Genomic DNA, 20,671 nt, shown 5'->3' on the forward strand with positions numbered 1-20,671 from the left:
AGCAGCCAAAGCAACGGACTGATCAGCACAAGCAATAGTAGCATTAATAGCAGCAGCAGCAATAGCACTAATGGCGTCACCGGTGGTAGCATGGTAATCTTCAGCCCAAACAGCAGTGCCATTCTGCGAGCGACAAACCCAACGCAAGCACAATCACACCAACAGCTCACGAAACCCCTTATTGGGAAGATCAAACTCGAGAAGGAGGATGGTTCCCCATCGGTGCTCTATGAAACGATTCTAATCGAACGACGTGAGCCTCGATCGGCTCTAATTGCAACTGCTGCTCCAACAACAGGGTCGCCTCATCATGCTCAGCCAACGCCGGGCATAATTGTCCTCACGCAGGCCTCCCTCAACGAACTGCTGCAATCCGGTACTCTAGCTACCGTGTCTACACCCGACAGCAAGGACCCCACAGGACCACCCGTAGCCAAGAAACTCCTGCTGACGACCTCAGCACCCAACAATGGACTAACAGCATCAGTCAATAACAGTCATTGTCTAACCGCCACCACTAATTGTACTGCTACTGCTGCTACTACTACTACTAACTCTAACCTCAACCTCAGTCATCACCATATCAAGCAATCAATTATAATGATTAATCCAACAAATTCAACAGTTGTGCCATCCCCGTCGGCGGTTTCCGCAGCAGTACAGCAACACCATCAACATCAGCAACACCTTCATCATCAGCATCAACAGCAGCAGCATCCGCACCTTCATCATCACCAGCCGCCAACGTTCTCCAGTGGACCCAATAGTGAAAGTGCGGCCGCGGCCATCCTCACTTCGAATCAGCTGCTGGCTGCAGCGGCTGCCGCTGGTAGGCAAAAGTTCATGTTTGCAGTGAATGCAAATAATCCGCAGGTGAGTCCTGGTTTTATCCCTTTGGTAAGAGGAATTTAGCCAATGTAGGTACATAGATAGTTCTAAAACTATGAATGATTGAAGTTGGTTTAACACAGGTCTTTGACTGGAAAACTTGTTGATCTCGTTTTAAACTACCCACCATGAATATGGAATCGCGTCAAGTATTGCAAGTTGCAATTTGCCACACCCTAAAAAGTTTAGTAGCTAGTTATCTATACCTTTCTCAGAAGTACTTAGTAGAAGTTTACAAGTACTCTGACGCCAAACAGTGGAAGAACTGCGAACCAAAGAGTGAGACTTTCAATGTTCTGAACAACTTTGCTGAAGACACAAATTGGGTCCTAAAATTTTGATTGAAATCTTGTTTTTATATACCATGCCCACACAGTTACGGATCACCCACAGTAACGGATCACTTTGGCGTTCAACATCGGATAACTCGCTCAAAACATAAACGTTGACGTAAAACATATTTTTCCCATGTTATACTATTTGTCTTCTACCATTTGTAATGTTAAGCACAACATTCAACCGCTAAAAAACGGTGTAGTTGACAAATGTTTAGTTGGTAGCACACAGCTATCATTATATGGTCGTTTCCTGTAAGAAGTGCCGTCAACATTCATAAGCTCCCACAGGTGGTAAAATTCAAATGTTATAGCATGTTTTATGCTCGTTCGCTTCGATTTAGTATGAATTCATCTTTGGAAAACATTTTATTGCAAATTTTCCACCGTATTAGACCCTTGCTCAAAAAATTTTGTCACACCAAAATATGTTCTCACCAGTCAACAGTCAAGTCCACATTTAACGCGATTTGCCATATAACAATAAACAGAGGTATATATTCGCGTTGTTTCAAAATTTTGCTTTAGTTGATGTGTTTTATTGTTTTTATTTATCGTTTTCTTTAAATATAGCAATGTAGCGCAAAAATACTATCTATCAATCATTAAAATTGCTAGTAAATGATAATCGCAAAATGCAAGTGCTACCTTATGGGTCGATTTTTGTAGACTCCACTGTAACCACATTTTTGACATTTGTTTGTTTTGTTTTGTTCTGTGTATCGGCATTTTCCCGACTGTGTTTTGGATCTGATTCAAGTTCATAAATATTCGAAATTTATATTTTAGTGCTTTTCTAATCCCTCTGTAAGTATTACAAATAGAACGAACAATTAAACACAAATTATAATGACTAAATTTTGGTTGAATAGGAAAGAAAGCGTTATCGGTCGGGTAGCATGAACGAGGGAACGGAAACAGATAGCGATGCGGATCCACCAGAAGCAGAATATCTGGATGATTTTGAGTTGCCGGATGCATGGAGTACGCAGCTGCCGGAGGATCCTCTGGACAAAACATTGGATGAATTGGAAAACTCGAGTGCCACTATCCATTCACGTGAAAACCGACAGAGCAGTATTTCCGAGGATGGCGAAGGCTCCAATCATTTCGAGAAGGATCTTTTCAGTTGTGTCCTGCTAGCATATAAACGGCAATTCAAAGGCCAATCTTCCGGCTCGTATATTGCACGCTGGCAAATTACTGCCCATAGTACTACAAGCTTCATTCGTAAGGTATGGAACTTGGCTAAGGAGCACTTGAATAGAGAGGTTTTCTTTGATGTGAAAGCGGACGGGACAACCTCCCCAGTGTGGGCGGAAAATGAATCTCCCTCTGAAAAGGAATTTGGCAAGTTTGTGTTGTTCCAATCGGGCCGTCGACACTACGTTCTGGAGAAGCTCACCGAAAGCAGCAACCTATTACAAAGTCGGAGGAACAAGGCAATCACAGTTCTCTTGCACGTGTATTCATTGTCTGTGAGTAATCGTACAGTCTGGAGCTCGGTGAAGGAGAACCTAATCGACCCATCTGAACGGGACCGTTCGGGTGCTGCTACAACACAAGCTGTAATCGGACTGGCGGATGAGCTCAGGTCAGTACACGGTAAACATTTGGATGCGCACGGTATGGCATGGTCATTTTGGGCTAATTCCATACTAAATGGTCCTGCCCACCTGAGAGAATCACTCAAGGACCACCCTCCGCAGCATCTTGCACATCTGTTTCGTGTGAAGGAAGGACTACATGTCAATGCTATTCGAAGAGAATTAACAGTAGCACACAGCGTGAATAACAGTTATCACGAAGAGGTCGTTGCATTGCGGCAAGTTTTCGACGTAGTCGAATCGAATGTGGAAAGCTTGAACGCCTCACTGAAAATGTTCAAGACTCGTCTAGAGGCGTTGGAATTACGAGACAGGCTGAGTGATTCAATGATCAATGCTATGGAGACGGCAGTGAAAGTTCAGGAAGACGATCTGGGACAGGAGTTGAAGTCAAAAATCATTGACATGGAGGATATGGATCACATGTAAAAATCTGGGGTTGCCTGTGCTTTATTAAGTTTTATGAACAAGAACAAGAATTATGTATTTTAATGAAATAAAACAATGAATGATTGATTTTAACCTAATCAAACTGTTTTTCGTTTGTGTGAATTTTCTTCGAAACCCAGATCGATTATGTTTTCCGGAGAAGCAACAGTTGGGTCAAATTTCCCCCCGTTTATGTAACCACATTTTCGAAACAATCGATCCATTTTGTACGAGTAGAAACTAGTCATGATTTCTGAAATAAACACTTTTAAATCACGAGTATCATTTTCTTTGTAGTCTTGCTGAGCTCTTCTTTTTATGGTTCCGAAAACGAGCTCGATTGGGTTATAAAAGGGAGTATACGCGGGTAAAAAAATCGGGTAAATACCCAACGATCTCAGGTAAGAAATGATGCTCGCGTCGCAATGGATCCGTGCTCCATCTAGGATCCAAATTGAGTGTATGCCAGGATATGTTTCAACTTTATCGCTTTGGAGCGCGAACTGGCGAATATGATGGAAGAAATTCAATCTAGTAAATGTTCCTTCTGTGTAGCTGCATTCCAACATACCATTTTGACCAATCATGCATAGACAGGACACTCGTGGTTTACGAACAAACTCTCCACGACAGATAAGTCTTTTACCCTTCTCAGCATAACCTCTATTACGAAGCATTCCTCGGTTGTCGAAAGAGACTTCATCTAAAAACAGTAGGTTCGAGTAATCCCATGGTAATGAATTCAGCTCCATGAAAAATCTGTATACATCATCTTGCCTAACTTGTATTGCTCGTCTTTCAAGACACTTCCATGTCAACCCTTCACTGTGGAGTATGCGGCAGATGGATGAGGCTGATATTTTCATCCGGAAATGATCTTCGAATAGTTTTCCAGCTTCATGCAGATAGAGTAGCGGTTTTTGTTTATATAGATCGACGAGCCAGCGACGTTTTTCAATACCAAATTTTCGAGTGATGGTTTTATTCTGAATTCTTCCGTACGATCCTTGTTGCTCATACGTGGTAATCCAGTTGCTTATGGTTGAGCGGTGCTTCCCATAGATAAAAGCGAGCTTGGCTCTCGAGAGACCTAAGAAATAATATCCATATAGTGCGTGATATATCGTGCAGGATGATGCGTGGCGTTGTTTCACAGCCTGCATTATTGCTGCCATTTCTTGCTGTGGTAAAAGAAGTAGTTAGTTTATAAAACAAAGCTTTAGGTTGACAAATATTCAAACAAATAGAAACTAACGTGATAATATCAACACTCGATGTTATTGTTATTCACACAAATCAACTGTCAATAAAACTGTCAGTCATATGTGGGAATCTTTTTGACAGATTTGAAAAAATGTCGAATAATCTAATAACGAATGCAAGAAGCAATACTTGAATTTTTATTCTAAACTAGTGGGCCCAGCAAACTTCGTCTTGCCATCAAGTAGGCTGTTAAAAAACGCTGTGGATCGTCCCATACAAAATGACAGTTCCGTTCATCCTCGTTTTTTCCGATTTTCCCGGTGAATATCCTGGGATTTTTATACACACAAACACGTCGGAACCCTTGAAGAACAAAACGGAGAAAGAATTATTCAAATCTGTTGACCCGTTCGTAAGCCATTTCGTGACATACAAACACCACTCCATTTTTATTTATATAGATACCGAATATTAGCACTTCTAATTAGTGATCCATAATATGGACCAGGAAATTATTGTTTACCACGGTTATGGATCACTTCCAAAGAATGTAGATTTCTGCTATTTTATGCATTGAATTCGACATTTTCAGACAATAGCACTAAGGATAAAACTAATAAAACATCAAGGTTTGTAAATTTTCTTTTTTAGCAGACAAAAATGGGTGGAAAACTTGGTGTGGAGCGCAAACAGTTCATGTCTCAATTACTACAATGCAGTATCACAATAAAAAGGGCATTTTACCCTTGTTTCTAGCTCTAACACTATTATTTTTGGCAGTAATATATAACACATTGTTAACATTCGCCATACCATGCAATACAGATGCATTGAGTTGAAAATCTCTTGATTTGGCGCACTGATCCGTAATATGTCACAATTTGATCCATAATATGAAAATTGATCCATAATATGGTTTTCAGGAACCGATACAATTTTTAATTTGTATGCAATCCTTTGTAAATATTACACTCAAAACAGTTTACTAACCGAAGTTCCAATTTAAAACGATTCGATTCGTGCTTTTAAATTACAATTTAACGTTTTCCACGTCGTTTTATTGAATTTTATAGGTTGGCCTCCACACTATTTGATCCATAACTGTGGGGTCATGGTAATAACACGAAAGAGGATGTTACTGCACCTACTTCAGCAATTTTTCCCACTCAAATAACGGCTATATCATGTTTAAACTTTAATTTGAAAATTGGGTCCATTGAGTTCTCGCCGAGCGGTGTCACGAACACATGCGCAAATTTGCTGGTTGAAAATACTACCATTTGATTTTGCTGGGAACAGCTGATCTTTGTTTATATTTTCAACCAGCAATTTTTAAGTAGTGTTGGTGACATGCAACGTGTATGTACACGAGCGCAGAAACCACTATAAATGAACCTTGACACTTTTGATCATGTTTGACGTTCACTTAGTCGACAAAAACACCACAGGGGTTTTAATTTTAACACTGGGGTTGTTCCTATCTGACATTTCGCAAAATTTCGGAAGAAACACGGAGTTCAAAATATACCCAAAATATGAGTTTAAGCAAAGGGATGTGACAAAATCTAAAGAAACATGAAAAAATGTTTTTTGGACTTAAACCAACGGAAAACATTAAAAAATTGAGTAAACATGTATTTTTGGCCTAAACTTAAGCGTTTGGCACTAAAATTGGGACAGGGCTTTGGGACCCTATTGTACCCCAGTATGTTGCCGTAAGACGTTATCCAACGTCAAAAACTCATGGAAATGGAGTAATGCGACTTGCACTATACATTAAGGATACGGGTAATGCCACAATAGATCTAAATAATGGGCGCAGTGGCGCATCCGAACAGAAAAAAGGGGTCATGCACAAATTACGTCACGCCAAGCTTGACAAGTCTTACGAAATTTTCGGAGGACTCATACAAAAAGGGGGGCGAGGGGGTCGAAAAAGCTGAAATTTAGCGTGACTTAATTTGTGTACCATCCCTAACCATAAAAGTGTCTTAATAATCAACTTTTTATAAAAAAAAATATTAAAGTACGGATTATTCCAACGAATAAAATGAAATTTTATTTCCATTTATCATTGTCTGCTCAACGATAGATCAAAACGCGTAGGAATGGAGTTTTTTTTCCTTCGGACCGATAATGAAACGTGACCGTCGTGAACAATGCTTTTTTATTAACTCACTTTTTCTCGATACAGTTTTGCCAAAATTATTACCTTACTACACTGAGGCAAATGTTTAGTTGGGAGCGGGCCATTTGGCATAAAGCCATTTGGCATAAGGTCATTTGGCATAACGCCATTTGGCATAAAGGACATTTGGCATAACGGTCATTTGGCATAACGGATATTTGGCATATTTTTTAACTAAGTGAAAGATGAGGGTCATCTGGCATAACGGACATTTGGCATAATTTCAATATATTTTCTGTAGCTCGCAACTGATATTAATAGTTTATGTAAATCAGCCATACGATGTTATGACTGATATTGAGCAACTCTTATCATTTGCTACAACTTTGCTGAACATACCAACTCACGATTCGTTAAAATAAAGAAGTTGGCCTATTCCTACTTTACTCTTGTAATCAACGTAAAAAAAAATGATACGTACACTTTGTAGTACTGAAAATGTGTCCGGCCACTTGGCCGAATGCCGTTTGGCTGAATCATGAAAATAAAAATCAAATAACACCACCTCTGATATGTAGGTTTCATTAGTGTGGCCTGCTATTAGATAAGCTAATTAATTTGTTGTTTTTCATAATGTGACGGGACATAATTTTTTGTCACTCTATAAGAGCTCCTGAACTCCTCACAACTCCTCACAAGACTCTGAGGTAACGGTTAATTCGCCTCTGGACTACCAAAGGTGTAATAAGGTTTCAAGTGTTTTATTGATTTCATCAGATTTTTTTCCTTCTTTTGCACATAGGCTATTCATTCGAGTTATGCTATTGAAAATAGTTCAGCTTATATTTTAATTGGGAATTTTACCTTCTTTAAATCATCGGAAGTTCTTTGTAGTTGTACTGATAAAACTATTATATGCATTACACTTGCCTAAATTTTCATAAGAGATTTTTCCTTCTTTTGATCATAGGCTGTTCTTTCAAGAGTGAAGTATTTCTCATAGTTATTCATGTTAAAGCTTATAATAAGGGTATCAGGGGTAATATGCATCCCAGGAGTAAAACAACTTTTCGGGGATTCTACAAATATTTTAGAAAAATTTAGATATTTTTCTGGAAGTTGGATTTGTAAAATCGCATGTTGTGGGTCACTCCTATCCGCTCTTGACGAATCTTTTCCAATTTTTTTACAAATACTCATAAAAGGCACAGTGGGGTTGTTTTGCCTCAAGGGTGAATATTACCCCAGAATCCCTTCCCGGTCAACCAGTCAGTGATTTTCGATAGCGATCGATATAGATTCGTTTTGAACCGTTAGCGATCGCCATCGTTGGTCAAAGATCTATAAAGAATTATGAAGACTGGTTGGTCGGGTTACGTCTTATTCAAAACACTTGAATAACTGCTTACATTTAGGATGTTCTTCTTTCAGCACGAACTGTTTCTTGAAATACTACTAAAATGCTAATTATGTGTATATCAATGATGGTGTATCCTTATTAATGAATAAGCTGAATGAGTTCTTTGAAATTCATGCTAGTTCACTTTTGTTTTCAATTTCGGCCGAACGGCATTCGGCCAAATGGCATTCAACCAAATGACATTCGGCCAAATGACCCGGAACCGAAAATTCTGAACATATTATCAGAGCAACTATGGCTCTAAAATCAATAAATTGAGACGAAAATCTCATGTCCGCCTAAATTAGCTTCCTGGACCAGTGTGCACTGGTTGATTGGGTTCGTTGGAACACGAAATGTTATTTAAAAGATAATTGTAGTAGCAATGTTGCTGCATTTTTTTCTTGTTTTCCAAAGTCATTACCTTGTTTTCAATTTTCAATTTCAAATTAAGAAATATTGCGTCACTGTTTGACACCCTAGTTAATCTTCTGTTATTCTGTTTAGTCATGATATTTATCTAGAGATTTACTCTTCTTTTAAACATAAGGTATTCTTTCGAGGGTTATTGCATAGCGGTTCGATGCGTTATTTTGTTATATAGGAATTTGACCTTCGTTTTAGCATGACTTTTTCTTTTGCATAATATTACAAAAAAAAAAATCACGTAAAAAAAGGAATATCTGAATTATTATAAGTAGATGAAAAAACCGAATTTAGTACTATACCATTTAATTCCACTAGAGTTTGTATCCTTTGACAGATACGCGTATTTCGACCTCAACTGTAAGGCCATTATTATACCGAATAACCCTTACTTTTCAGATGGTTTGATATTATGCCAAATGTCCGTAATGCCAAATGACCCTTTATTTTTACGTTGTTCAAAATTATGCCAAATGCCCGTTATGCCAAATGGCTGTCATGCCAAATGTCCTTTATGCCAAATGGCGTTATGCCAAATGACCTTATGCCAAATGGCTTTATGCCAAATGACCCAGACCCGTTTAGTTCTAATAACAGTGATTTATTTTAATATTATCCCCAGGTGTTCAAAAACAAATCAAAAACAAATCAAATGAGCATTTTATTGGCTTTTTCCGGTGAACACGATACTACTCAAAGTGGAAGGGAGCAAGGAAAGTAATTAAAGAATATGATGGATAGAATCGCAAGCGAGCAAAGAGAGAAATGAAGAGAAGTTGAAAACTAACAGAGGGTCATATATGAACAACACAATCGAAACGACTAATAGGGTCCTAAAGCCCTGTCCCAATTTTAGTGCCAAACGCTTAAGTTTAGGCCAAAAAAACATGTTTACTCAATAGGGTCCTAAAGCCCTGTCCCAATTTTAGTGCCAAACGCTTAAGTTTAGGCCAAAAAAACATTTTTTCATGTTTTTTTTAGAATTTGTCACACCCCTTGGCTTAAACTCAAAATTTGGGTGTATTTTGTTTTCCGTGTCCCTTCCGAAATGTCAGTTAGGAACAACCCCAGTGTTAAAACTTAAACCCCTGTGGTGCTTTTGTCGACTAAGCGAACGTCAAACATGATCAAAAGTGTCAAGGTTCATTTATGAACCCAATTTTTAAATTTAAGTTTAAACATGATATAGCCGTTATTTGAACGGGAAAAATTGCTAAAGTAGTTACAGTAACATGCTCTTTCGTGTTGTTAAATAAAAACAAGATTTCGATAAAAATTTATGTTCGAAGAAAATAGAAAATCATAACCTTGTTTAACAGAAACCTTTATCTTACTGTTTAATGATATAGATGACGAAAAATTAACTTTTTTTTTCCATAATTGTTGCCGAACGTCCTGGTCTTGAACGGCTAGATGATGTAGCGTTGGTCACTACTACGGATCGTATTTGACATAGAAGATTTCGGAATCGATTGTTCTCCCCGAAGATATCGCACGAAGAATTGTTCCAAAGTGTTTGATGAGATCCAAATTAACTCCTGTTATTTCCGAACTTGTTTTCGGAACTGCAAAAAATCTTCGTGCAGTATTCCCATCATTGCTGGACTCATACCCCGGATTTGACTTATCGACGACTAGACTGATCTTAGTTTTGAATTGTTCTTGGATATAACGTTTCCTATTTTCTATTGCATGCTTATCTTCGTCCGTTGTTACCCGCCGCACTTTGATGTTTAGCGGATTAAAAAAATGTTATTCTTTTATTACAAAGCACATGTTTTATTACAACCTGTAGACAATGTGAATCAAACAATCAAAACTTTTGTTAAAGCAATGGAGAGATGAGAGGCCAAATTCATATTTGTCCGTGTCAGGAAGTTTTTTGTCTACCGTCGGAGTGTTCGTTTCCTTTGGGAGTGCTCCACAAATGAAACACTTCGATGATGCTTTGTTTGCGAACAGCATGGTGTTCCATCTACCATCGTTGAGTGGAATTCAAAGCTTACATCGACCTTCACATTTTCATTGATGAATCTGCTTACTTGAAGGTTCTTGATGTCTTCTCCAACTTCCTTTTGAATGTTTAGGACATCTTCAGTATCTTCTTTGATAAACATAAACTTGACTGCAGTAAAAAGTGGAACCTGATCAAGAGTTTGACCAGAGGGTTTGATTTTCTTTTGTTTCGATCATTTTTAACGAAACCATTGCGGCAGTCAGCAAACTTTCATCCGATTTTCCTGCTTTCAAAAATGCTTGTTTGTAAATGCAGTATCCTGAACTTCCACCGAAGCCCCACTTGCAAATCAGTTTTACTGCAGTTGAAGTTTCCATGATGCTGGCTGCAGTAAAATTCATGAGTTGTTGTAGATCGATCGTAGCAGATGTATCTGATGCAGAAATCGGTTTCGGAATTATTTTTTTTTTTCTCTTGCCTTAGCGCATAAAGCAGTGATGTTCATCCTGCTGCAGCTTGAGCACCACTGGCATAAAGGCTAGGAAGCAAGTTCGGATGCAATTCGTTCATATTGTTTCGAAGCAAATTGTACTTTCGTTCCGACAGATCTAAATCAATGTACAAAGCTAAGCTAAGCTAAGAATTTGATACATTAGCAGAGAACGCAAGTTCTTCAGATTATTGTTGATAAGATCTGCAACACGTCGTTTTTTAGTTTTTCTTGAACATTCATTGAACGGTTTGAGAAGCCTTTGCAGCCAAACTGGAAAGCTTTACATCGTTCATTTTCAGATTGCACTGAAGCTGAACTGGCTTTGCTGACCAGTCGGAGATTTGCTCCACGAAAATTTTGTACAATCTTCCACATTTAACCCATTTACGGTTTATTTTGCAAAATAAAAATTTGCAAAACGTCTTTAGCTCGTTCTCACATATCTGAGAGAAGAAATCATTGTCATAACAACTGTACATAAAATTCAGAACATTTTTTTTTTCGATTGGGTAGATCGGCAAAATACCACCGATCGAAACAATATTTATTGATGATTGTGGCAGCATAATATAAAAAGCATGAAATGACATACAATCGGCAAATATATGTAGCTGGAATCACTTCAAGAATTCAAAAAATATTTTAAATTTTATTTTAAAGTGAGTTTCAGAAAGTTTCCTTGTTTTTTTTTTTGCATGGGCTAGAAGAAGAAAAGAGTTTTAATTTTATTCTGCATTAAGAGAGCTTATTGCTCAGAACCATCTTTTTCTACAATAGGGTCCTAAAATGTTTAATGAAATCTTGTTTTTATTCAATAACACGAAAGAGAATGTTACTGCAACTACTTTAGCAATTTTTCCCGCTCAAATAACGGCTATATCATATTTAAATTTTTATTTAAAAATTGGATCCAAAAATGAACCTTGACACTTGAGATCATGTTTGACGTTCGCTTAGTTGACCAAAACACCACAGGGCTTTTAGTTTTAACACTGGGGTTGTTCCTATCTGACATTTCGGAAGGGACACGGAAAACAAAATACACCCAAAATTTGAGTTTAAGCCAAGGGGTGTGTCAAAATCTAAAATAAACATAAAAAATGTTTTTTGGACTTAAAACTACCAGAAAACATTAAAAAATTGAGTAAATATGTATTCTTGGCCTAAACTTAAGCGTTTGGCACTAAAATTGGGACATGGCTTTAGGACCCTATTGTTAATATATATATATATATATATCACAGAAAACTAAATGGAATTACTCCTACTTACTTGTTTCAACACGATTCATAACGATCTTCATTTTGAAAATATAATTAAGATTGGAATAAAGCGAACTGAAGAGGGATTGGATTGACACGAAAACAATGACAAATATATAATGTTGAAACAACTTGTCAGCAAGTGGCGTTTTGGTTATCGCATGTCCATTTTCCCATCGCTGGTGATTCCGATTATGGAACTTCGTATTATCTGATATATAACTGTCCAGTTTTCGCGCAACTGCGATTTCGATTACTTGGTGAAACTGATTTCTGAAACCTAAATCTTCAGGACTTTATGTTATTCTCAACCCGCTGTGGTATTGTGCTATAGGCTCTCTTTACGCTTATGCGTTTTACAGTGCCTTTTTAGAGCGTGGTATGAAGCTATATGCTCTCATCTCGTTCCTGATACCTGATATCGATTAAAAAATACAGACTTTTGAATTTTGACTAAAAACGCATCCCTCAACTCTCAAGATCTCATATTGCTTACTTCCGCGTAATTACTGTTCTAAAAATCCACCATGTTGAGAGCCAATATAAGTTCTCATTCTTGGCGATAATGATTCATAATTAGAAGGTATGATTTTCATTAGAGCTCTTTTATGGCATATTCCATAAGACCTGTCGCTCGTTAATCTTGCAATGTGTGGAGAACCTGATTACACCTCTGGTCTATTTAGTTCACACTCTATGCTTCAGTTCGTGGTTAAATTGAGGATTCTTGTAGGTACTTTTTGAATGTGATACGCGACTCGAATGTAATCGCCCGGTATAACACTTTGTTGGCTCTTCGGTAGCTGTTATGTTTATCAAATTCTGCCTATTCGTAATCAAACGTCAACATCCTACCGCAAAATTGCTAGTGTTTGGAGGGGATTTTAACCTCCAAATTTCCAAATAACCTCCAAATCATCACCTCCAAGTTAGTTCTAATAACCTCCGTTATATGAAATATGGTGGCGCAAGTTTATCGTTAAACAGTCAATCAGCTGCTTTATTCTTCTTAGCTTCCCACAAAGTTAGAACTGGTTAGTTTCCATCCTCCATTGTTCTGATGAAGACTTTTTCTCCAATGCTCTTATTTGGGCTTAGTCTACAAGAGGGGTGAAATGAGAATTCTCGGTCTCGTATACTGCCCATAACTGCATATTTGTCACATTCGACATTTTTGACAATTTCGGGTTAATACCGGGGAGAGTCATCAAATGACAAATACTTTCGATCAACATACTGAAATCTGTGAGATTGTCCTAGAAAATTTGAAAAATATACCAAGTTGTTTTGTCACATTGGCAATTGTAACCGCATAACAGTCACATTGAGATTATGCATGAGCCTTATAATGCAGTAGCAACGAAATTTCTATCAGAATTATTTGCTGACTATTCACCCAATATGTGATAAGAATTGTGCAAAATTTCAGCCTCAAAAAAGCGCTTTTGAATTCTTAGTGATTTTTTGAAATTTTAGTTTCCTCCCATACTGCAATAAAATACATACTTAGTATTCCATTTACTCAATGCCTACTTTTGTCGAATGTTACAAATATGCAGTTATAGGCAGTATAGCAAGGTGACAATACTCGATTCGAATGAGGTGAGACCTCATTTGATTTGCACGGCGAGTCACTTCACTCGAGTCTAGTACTATCACCTCGCTATACGAGACTGAGAATTATTGTCACCTCACCTCGTAGAATAAGCCCAATTGCCTGCGATCTCAGTACCATTCAGTTGTTCATCGAAGTGCCGCTTTTACCTTTCAATCACCTCCTGTTCGTGCGTTCGAAGTATCACTGATTAATTAGGATACCTGAAAATGGGTATCGATCACTTTGCATCACTCGGTTAGGTATAACGATCATTAGGCATAACAATTTTTGTTTATCAAAAACAGACACATGTATTTTAAAGCAGGTATATAATTCTGGTTATGCCAAATGACCCCCTCCTCCCCAAAAATATGCCGTATAAAGGCAATCTAATGCAATACAATTTATAGCTAATAATGTTAATCCATAAGATGCACTGATTATCAAGTGTATGTTTGTAGGAAACACATTTTTATCAATGCTTCAACAAAGCTCATGTGATAGGGTCAGTGTTCCCTTAGTGGACAGTCCCCTATAGTCGCACTAGTGGCTTTTTACGGCCGTTTTGCTATGAATCTTTTCAAAATATTTTTTGACATGGAGATCAGGAGCTATTTATCTAAGTACCAATGATACACAGCTTGATTTTGTTCAAAAAATGATCGAACTAATTAGTTTTGCTTAAAATTTGAGCTCCCTTGCGCCTATAGTTAACCTATTGCTCCTATAGTAGCACTACTGAGAGAAACTATTTTTTATTATACGAAATAATCAATGAATTAAGTACTTCTTTTACATCAAACAAAAGCTTTTGATCCACACTTTGCAGGAAAAATATAAAAGCTTTGTAAAAATACGGTTTTGATTAGTATTTTGCCAACGCCGTGATGCTAGTGCTACTATAGGAACAGAAATTAGAAATAGTGCTACTATAGGCACATGTATTCCTATAGTGGCACAAGCGATAATAAATACAAACATATGAATTTTCGCAGTTTTCATATTTTTCCCACAAAACCAAGATAAAAAGCTTTCAGATGATGTAAAAATAATGACGCTAGCGTTATTTTTCGATTTTATACGAATATTTGTTCTTAGCTATGCGGCTATTGGTACATCGACCCTACCAACTTCCATTATTCGTTTGCATGATTAAATGACATATCGCTTACTCTAACAGTGTCATTACTCTCTCTACCGCTTTCCGCTCTTCATTGACCTAAAAATCTATCCTGTTTCTATTCCAGTTTACGCTCGTCCTACCCGAAAGCCAACAGTACGCTCTCAATGACCGCTCGAAACTGTACGCCACTCCATCATCTGCAATCTCTTCTTCCTCATCGTCCACTGCTTCCTCCTCGGCGGTCTCTCTTACCTCTTCGTCTTCTACCCTTCTATCCTCTTCTTCCTTGGGATCTTCCCAGAACTCCTCCTGCTCCTCCGCCGTGCCAGGTCTAGCCGCTTCAACCGCTTACGCACTAACCACCTCCTCGATGGTGCAGGGACCGCAACTGAAGCCAGCCATATCATCAAGTACAACAACCGCGACACTCCAACCAGTACAATACTTGATACAAGGAAAAATACCGAACCTTCTCATCTCCACACCCGCACCACAGGCCTATCAGCCACAGCACCAACCCCAACAGCCACCGCTCGTGAACATCAAACAGGAGCCACCAGAATCTCCCGGTGGAAGAAACCTGCCGGTCACACCCAATTCCTGCTCTTCGGCTGCAATGCCTCCGATGGATCCAGGATCCGAACAGCATAATCCCATGTCGGGTTCAGTTCCGACCGGTGCGGCATCCGAAGAGACTGACGATGACTTCGATGCCCCGGAGAGTAAAAAGTTCATTCTAGCGCCGACTCCGGCCCAGCTTGGCCGAGCTCCGTTGCAGCGACGGCAAATGAGCAACAGCAGTAACTCGTCCGGGCACCAACAGCAGCAGAATTCCGGCGATAGCAGCGACAACAGCAACGGAAGCACCCATCAGCCATCTACCCAGATGCCATCCGCACTGCCGACTCCGACCTCGGCCACGATCGATGATTTCCAGAGTCCGCAGATTTCTCCCACAGTCAAAACGAAGAATTTCTTCAAGAAGGTCAAACCGGACGATATGGATAAGTGAGTTGTATTGGATTTATTTGCTTCTATGGTTATAAAGACTAATTATTCAACTTTTGTGCAGTGTTCTCAGACAGGTCGACTTCGAGAAAAAGTTCAAAACGCTACCCCAGTTCAAACCGGAGGACTGCCAGTCGCCCAGTGCAATCTCTGTGCCATCGTCGCCACGTGTTTTCACACAGAATTATCGTAAGAAATCGGCCCAACAACAGCAGCAACAACAACAACTGCAACAGCAGCAGCAGCAACATCATCAACAGCAACTGAAAACTCGTAAGTAGGAAGACACAGACAAACAGACGTAACAGTCAAGTTATATCCATCGTACAGCAAGTCTCTTTGAATAATTACGACCAGTAACCTGCCCATAACTGCATGTTTGTCACATTCGACATTTTTAACAATTTAGAGTTAATACCGGGGAGAGTAATTAAATGACAAATACTTTCGATCAACTTATTGAAATCTGTGAGATTGTTTTAGGAAGTTCGAAAAAAATACCAAGTTATTTTGTCACATTAGCAATTGTAACCGCATAACAGTCACATTGATATTATAGATGAGCCTCATAATGCAGTAGCAACGAAATTTCTATCAGAATTATTTTTTGACTTTTCGCCCAATATGCGATATTAGTTGTAGAAAATTTCAGCCTCAAATAAGCACTTTTGAATTCTTAGTGATTTTTTGAAATTTTGACTTCCTCCCATACTGCAATATAATGCTAACTTGGTATCCCATTTACTCAATGCCTACTTTTGTCGAATGTTACAAACATGCAGTTATGGGCAGTGCTGTTAAAACCAAATTATGCAACGGGTTGCGAACAATATGTTTTGCAATTTCGTAGAAGACCACTTGAGAGTATCAGAAATCATTGTGTAATTTAACACGCGCGCAGAGCGAGTTCTATTTATTTTGTGTTGAAACTGTTTGCCTATCATACCTACATCGCTTCTACAACAATTGTATTTTGGAAGAGTACAAATGCGGGAAGGCTATCAAGGGGCTATCCATTAATTACGTAAGGGTTTATGGGGGGGTCTGCGATTTCTTACGCACATAAAATTTATTTTTAATTTTCATGCAAAAAGTCACCATGGGGGGAGGGGGTTGAAAAACCGCGAAAATTGTCTTACGCAATTAATGGACCGCCCCCAACGTGTCGTTCGCATTCAAGTGACATCCCGCATCTGTACTCTTCCACAATGCAGTTGTTGTGGAAGCGATGTAGGTATGATAGGCAAACAAAATCACACTCGCTCTGCTCGCTTGTGTAGTATATATGAGATGGATGGTATGGGTTATGAAAAGGATCTGCGTGATCTATGGGGATTTGATTTCGAAACTTGTAACCATCTGAGTTGTCTGGTCACCAAGTGGCTCGGTAGCTTAGTTGGTAAAGCGCTCGTCTAGCATACAAGAGTCCTGTGTTCAAATCCCAGTCGAACACGTGGATTTTTTGATAATTTATCCATCTATACCACGCGTAATGAGTTAATTAACATATTTTCCCTGAACTTCGGCTGTTCCAAATCCAAATGTTATTAATGTCGGTAATCCAAATTAAGTGAGGTACCGTGGGGCAAGTGAGTAATGGATTTCGCATAGTTGGGAATCTTCACATTCTAGAGACTTAAAAAAAAAATTAAATTAAAACAAATGAGGTCCTGTATATTTCTTAGCTTGACTCCCATTAAATATAAGCAGTATGCTGAAATTGATTTTTATGATCAAAGAAAAAAGTACAGAAAAAGTTTTTGAAAAACGTCTCCTTACTTTTCACTTGCCCCATAAGTGGGAAACCTGACTCCTTCCGTTGAGAACTTACATAACTCCAAAAAGATTTTGGCTTTGCCTGCAGGTTCCGCTGGATTCCGTGTTGGTAATGCCTAAAACTTCCACGAATTCGCAATTTGTATTCGGCGTTCAAACTCCGATATTGATCACGCAACGGAATCGTGCGGTGCTTACAATAATGCCTGAGTGCTGCTCTTTTTGCGGTTTTCAATGAACTAAGCTCACGTGTAATCCATGGTTTCCTGTTACCATTGAAAGCTTTCTTGGGCACATGTCCAATTATGTTTGAGAGAGTCATAGCCGCCTCGTCAGCATCTCGGCCATCCAGAACGTTTAACCAATCGATGGAGGCAAAATATTCTGCAATTCCACCATGGTCAGCATTCGGAAAGTCATAGGAAACAGGAACAATTCCTTTCATTTCGATTGTACGGCGGTCGTTCAACGTAAGAATTAACAGAGGGTGATGCCTTGCTAGCTTGACTAACGACAAGGGGGCGATCGAAACTGTCGGAGCGACATCCTGATCGCTTACAAAGCAGTGATCAAGGGAACGATTGTTTTCGTTGGTCAAGTGGTTAATTTGACGTAAAGTGGCTGAACGTCGAGTAGTTTAGTTGCACCAACGTGCATCGTAGAGCGGTCAGGATCAGGGTGAAGGAAACCGTGATAAGATGGTTGCCACGAGATACCAGGTAGGTTGAAATCCCCAATGACAATGATTTCATCACACGCCGACGTCATTTCGACCACCGACATGATCGATCTAGTATGACGTTCGATCAAATTGCCGTCACGTGTTCGATCAGGAGGAACGTAAATACCAATGAGAATATATACTAAGGTGTGGAAGAAGAAGCAACGGTAAAGTATTAGTAAAGAGAAAAAACGTAAACAAAAATAACTACGTCACTAATTTACACGGCTTCTTATGGGAGCTCGCTCAATAGTAGTTGTGAAACATTTTGCACCGTACACGGATGTCACGCAAACTAAATGTCTTCTTCCCCACCTCGGTATATATTCTCATTGCGTAAATATCGCACAAGAAAACCTTGCGATTCGTGAACTCTATGCACACCCATACCTGTTCGATACTGCTCCATCGGTCGTAATTGGAAGAAGTTGTGATATTCGCCGATTTTCAATCTAAAATGATTGATTCTTGAATCTAGTTTTACCTCTTCTATTCCAAGTTTCCTACTTGAAAATGTTTTACATGCTACTTGTATCTTGGTCTACAATTAGAAACGATTAGCGCTTATTCAAAGCATTGTCCTAATGAACCCGATGTTATATTATTTTGAAATTACAGTGCACTAACACAAACATACACTGACTTTCTCCACACCTTTTTTACACCACATTGGTCCTCAATAGCTTTCGAATTCCTCAATGAGGTATTTTTGACTGTTTTAATACCATAATAATAGCATATTGAGATGAGCTTGAGCTTGATTGGCCGCCCGTGCACATTGGTCCGAGGGCGGCCAAAACCTCAAAAATCAAAGTTGTTTTATCCGAACAGTAATATTTTTCCTGACTTCCTCAACACTGTTGTTCAAATCCAAAGTTTGAAGCAGATTGATTGGAGTTTGTATTTTATACAGCTCCTTGAGTGGACCGTGGACATGATTTTTCAAGAAAATTAATATTTACGATACATTTTTCACAAGCTATTTATGAATTTAAAGAGAGCTCAAGCCGCAATGGTATCTTCAGAGAAGTTGTTTGTATATACACATAGCATACCTGAGTTGAATAAAAATTTTCATTATATTCATACAAAGCGAATTAAAGTTAAAATTGTTCAAAAAACATATTATTTTTTTATAAAAGTACCCTAAGACATTAGTAGCCCACGAATGCCCGCGATGAGAATAGGTTCATTCGAAAGCTAAAAATAAGAGCTTTCAAGTAGGGTACAAATTATTTTGCGAAAACTTGTGATAGACCACTTTCAACGCGTTTGAAGGTGTATGGAGTGCAATTCTAATTAAATAATAATAATCCTGTAATACGCTAGTACGTGCATTGCAATCGCAGTAGCCATGAATTGCATCCCGTCCCGAGAAGAAACGAAAAACTCGCTCCAATATTCTTCTTCTTCTTTTTATTTCTGGCGTTACGTCCCAACTGGGACAAAGCCTGCTTTTAAGCAGGCAGGTGCTCTTATGACCACTTCCACATGTTATTAACTAAGGACTTTCTTTGCCGATTGACCATTTTTGCGATGATATGTTATGCTCTGGCAAGTCGAGCAAATTTAGTTTATCAAAAGACTTTCGACTGGTGGGATTCGAACCCACGATACTCAGGTTAGTCTAGCTAAATAGCTGCGCGTTTACCGCTAGGGCTCTCTGGGCCCCTATGTATGCAATATTTTGGTATTATACCTTAACCCTCTAATACCCAAATTTTTGTTTTCGATCTAAATATTATTTTTCGTTATCTAAAATCATTCTAAACACGGTTTGGGCAATGATTTATTTTTCTTTGCAAATTTATGAATTTTGGTTTTTGATTTTTATTATTTTTATTTTTGAACATCCCTATCCTTTTCAATTTTTTCTTGAAGCCTCTTTTGGTTACTGATTTTTGACAATAATAAAAATTTGAGTTTTTACTATACTTTTGAACATATGATTTTTTTATTTTTTTTCTGGAACATTTTTTATTTTCCGTGTAGTTAACGGAAAAACAGATTTGACATCATTTCAATACCATCAGGCTCTTCTTCTGTGATAGGTTGATCGTAGAGAAATATAAAAGGTACGATTTTTTATAATATACGTTAAATGAATCCCAGGCATTTGTAGGTTATATAAGAATACAATTTTTCAAACAATTTTCAATAATACAAAAAAAATTTAAAAAATCATAAAAAACTTTTCTTATATGCGTGTTATGAGTCAAGGTTTAGGCCAAAAATAAAATCATTTTAATTTCCGAGCTACGAAAAAATACACAAAATTCCAAAGTGTACCCCGTCTAAAGGCGGGGTTGGGTATTAGAG

General features: G+C 38.4%; 1 protein-coding gene across 9 annotated transcripts in view; it reads left to right on the top strand.

Annotated features, from left to right (window-relative positions):
* The window catches only part of LOC5579293, a 232,944-nt gene that overhangs the window by 204,376 nt on the left and 7,897 nt on the right, over positions 1 to 20,671 (top strand). For 8 of the 9 annotated variants that reach the window (XM_021855873.1, XM_021855880.1, XM_021855881.1 and 5 more), the window contains 3 exons: positions 626 to 873; positions 14,972 to 15,855; positions 15,920 to 16,128. In XM_021855873.1, the coding sequence (XP_021711565.1) occupies positions 626 to 873; positions 14,972 to 15,855; positions 15,920 to 16,128 (1,341 nt within the window). The remainder of the gene's footprint in view (positions 1 to 625; positions 874 to 14,971; positions 15,856 to 15,919; positions 16,129 to 20,671) is intronic. The other variant, XM_021855882.1, reaches the window with a different exon arrangement.

Source organism: Aedes aegypti, chromosome 3 (genome assembly GCF_002204515.2).
Source record: "Aedes aegypti strain LVP_AGWG chromosome 3, AaegL5.0 Primary Assembly, whole genome shotgun sequence".
In the NCBI taxonomy this organism is placed as follows: domain Eukaryota; kingdom Metazoa; phylum Arthropoda; class Insecta; order Diptera; family Culicidae; genus Aedes; species Aedes aegypti.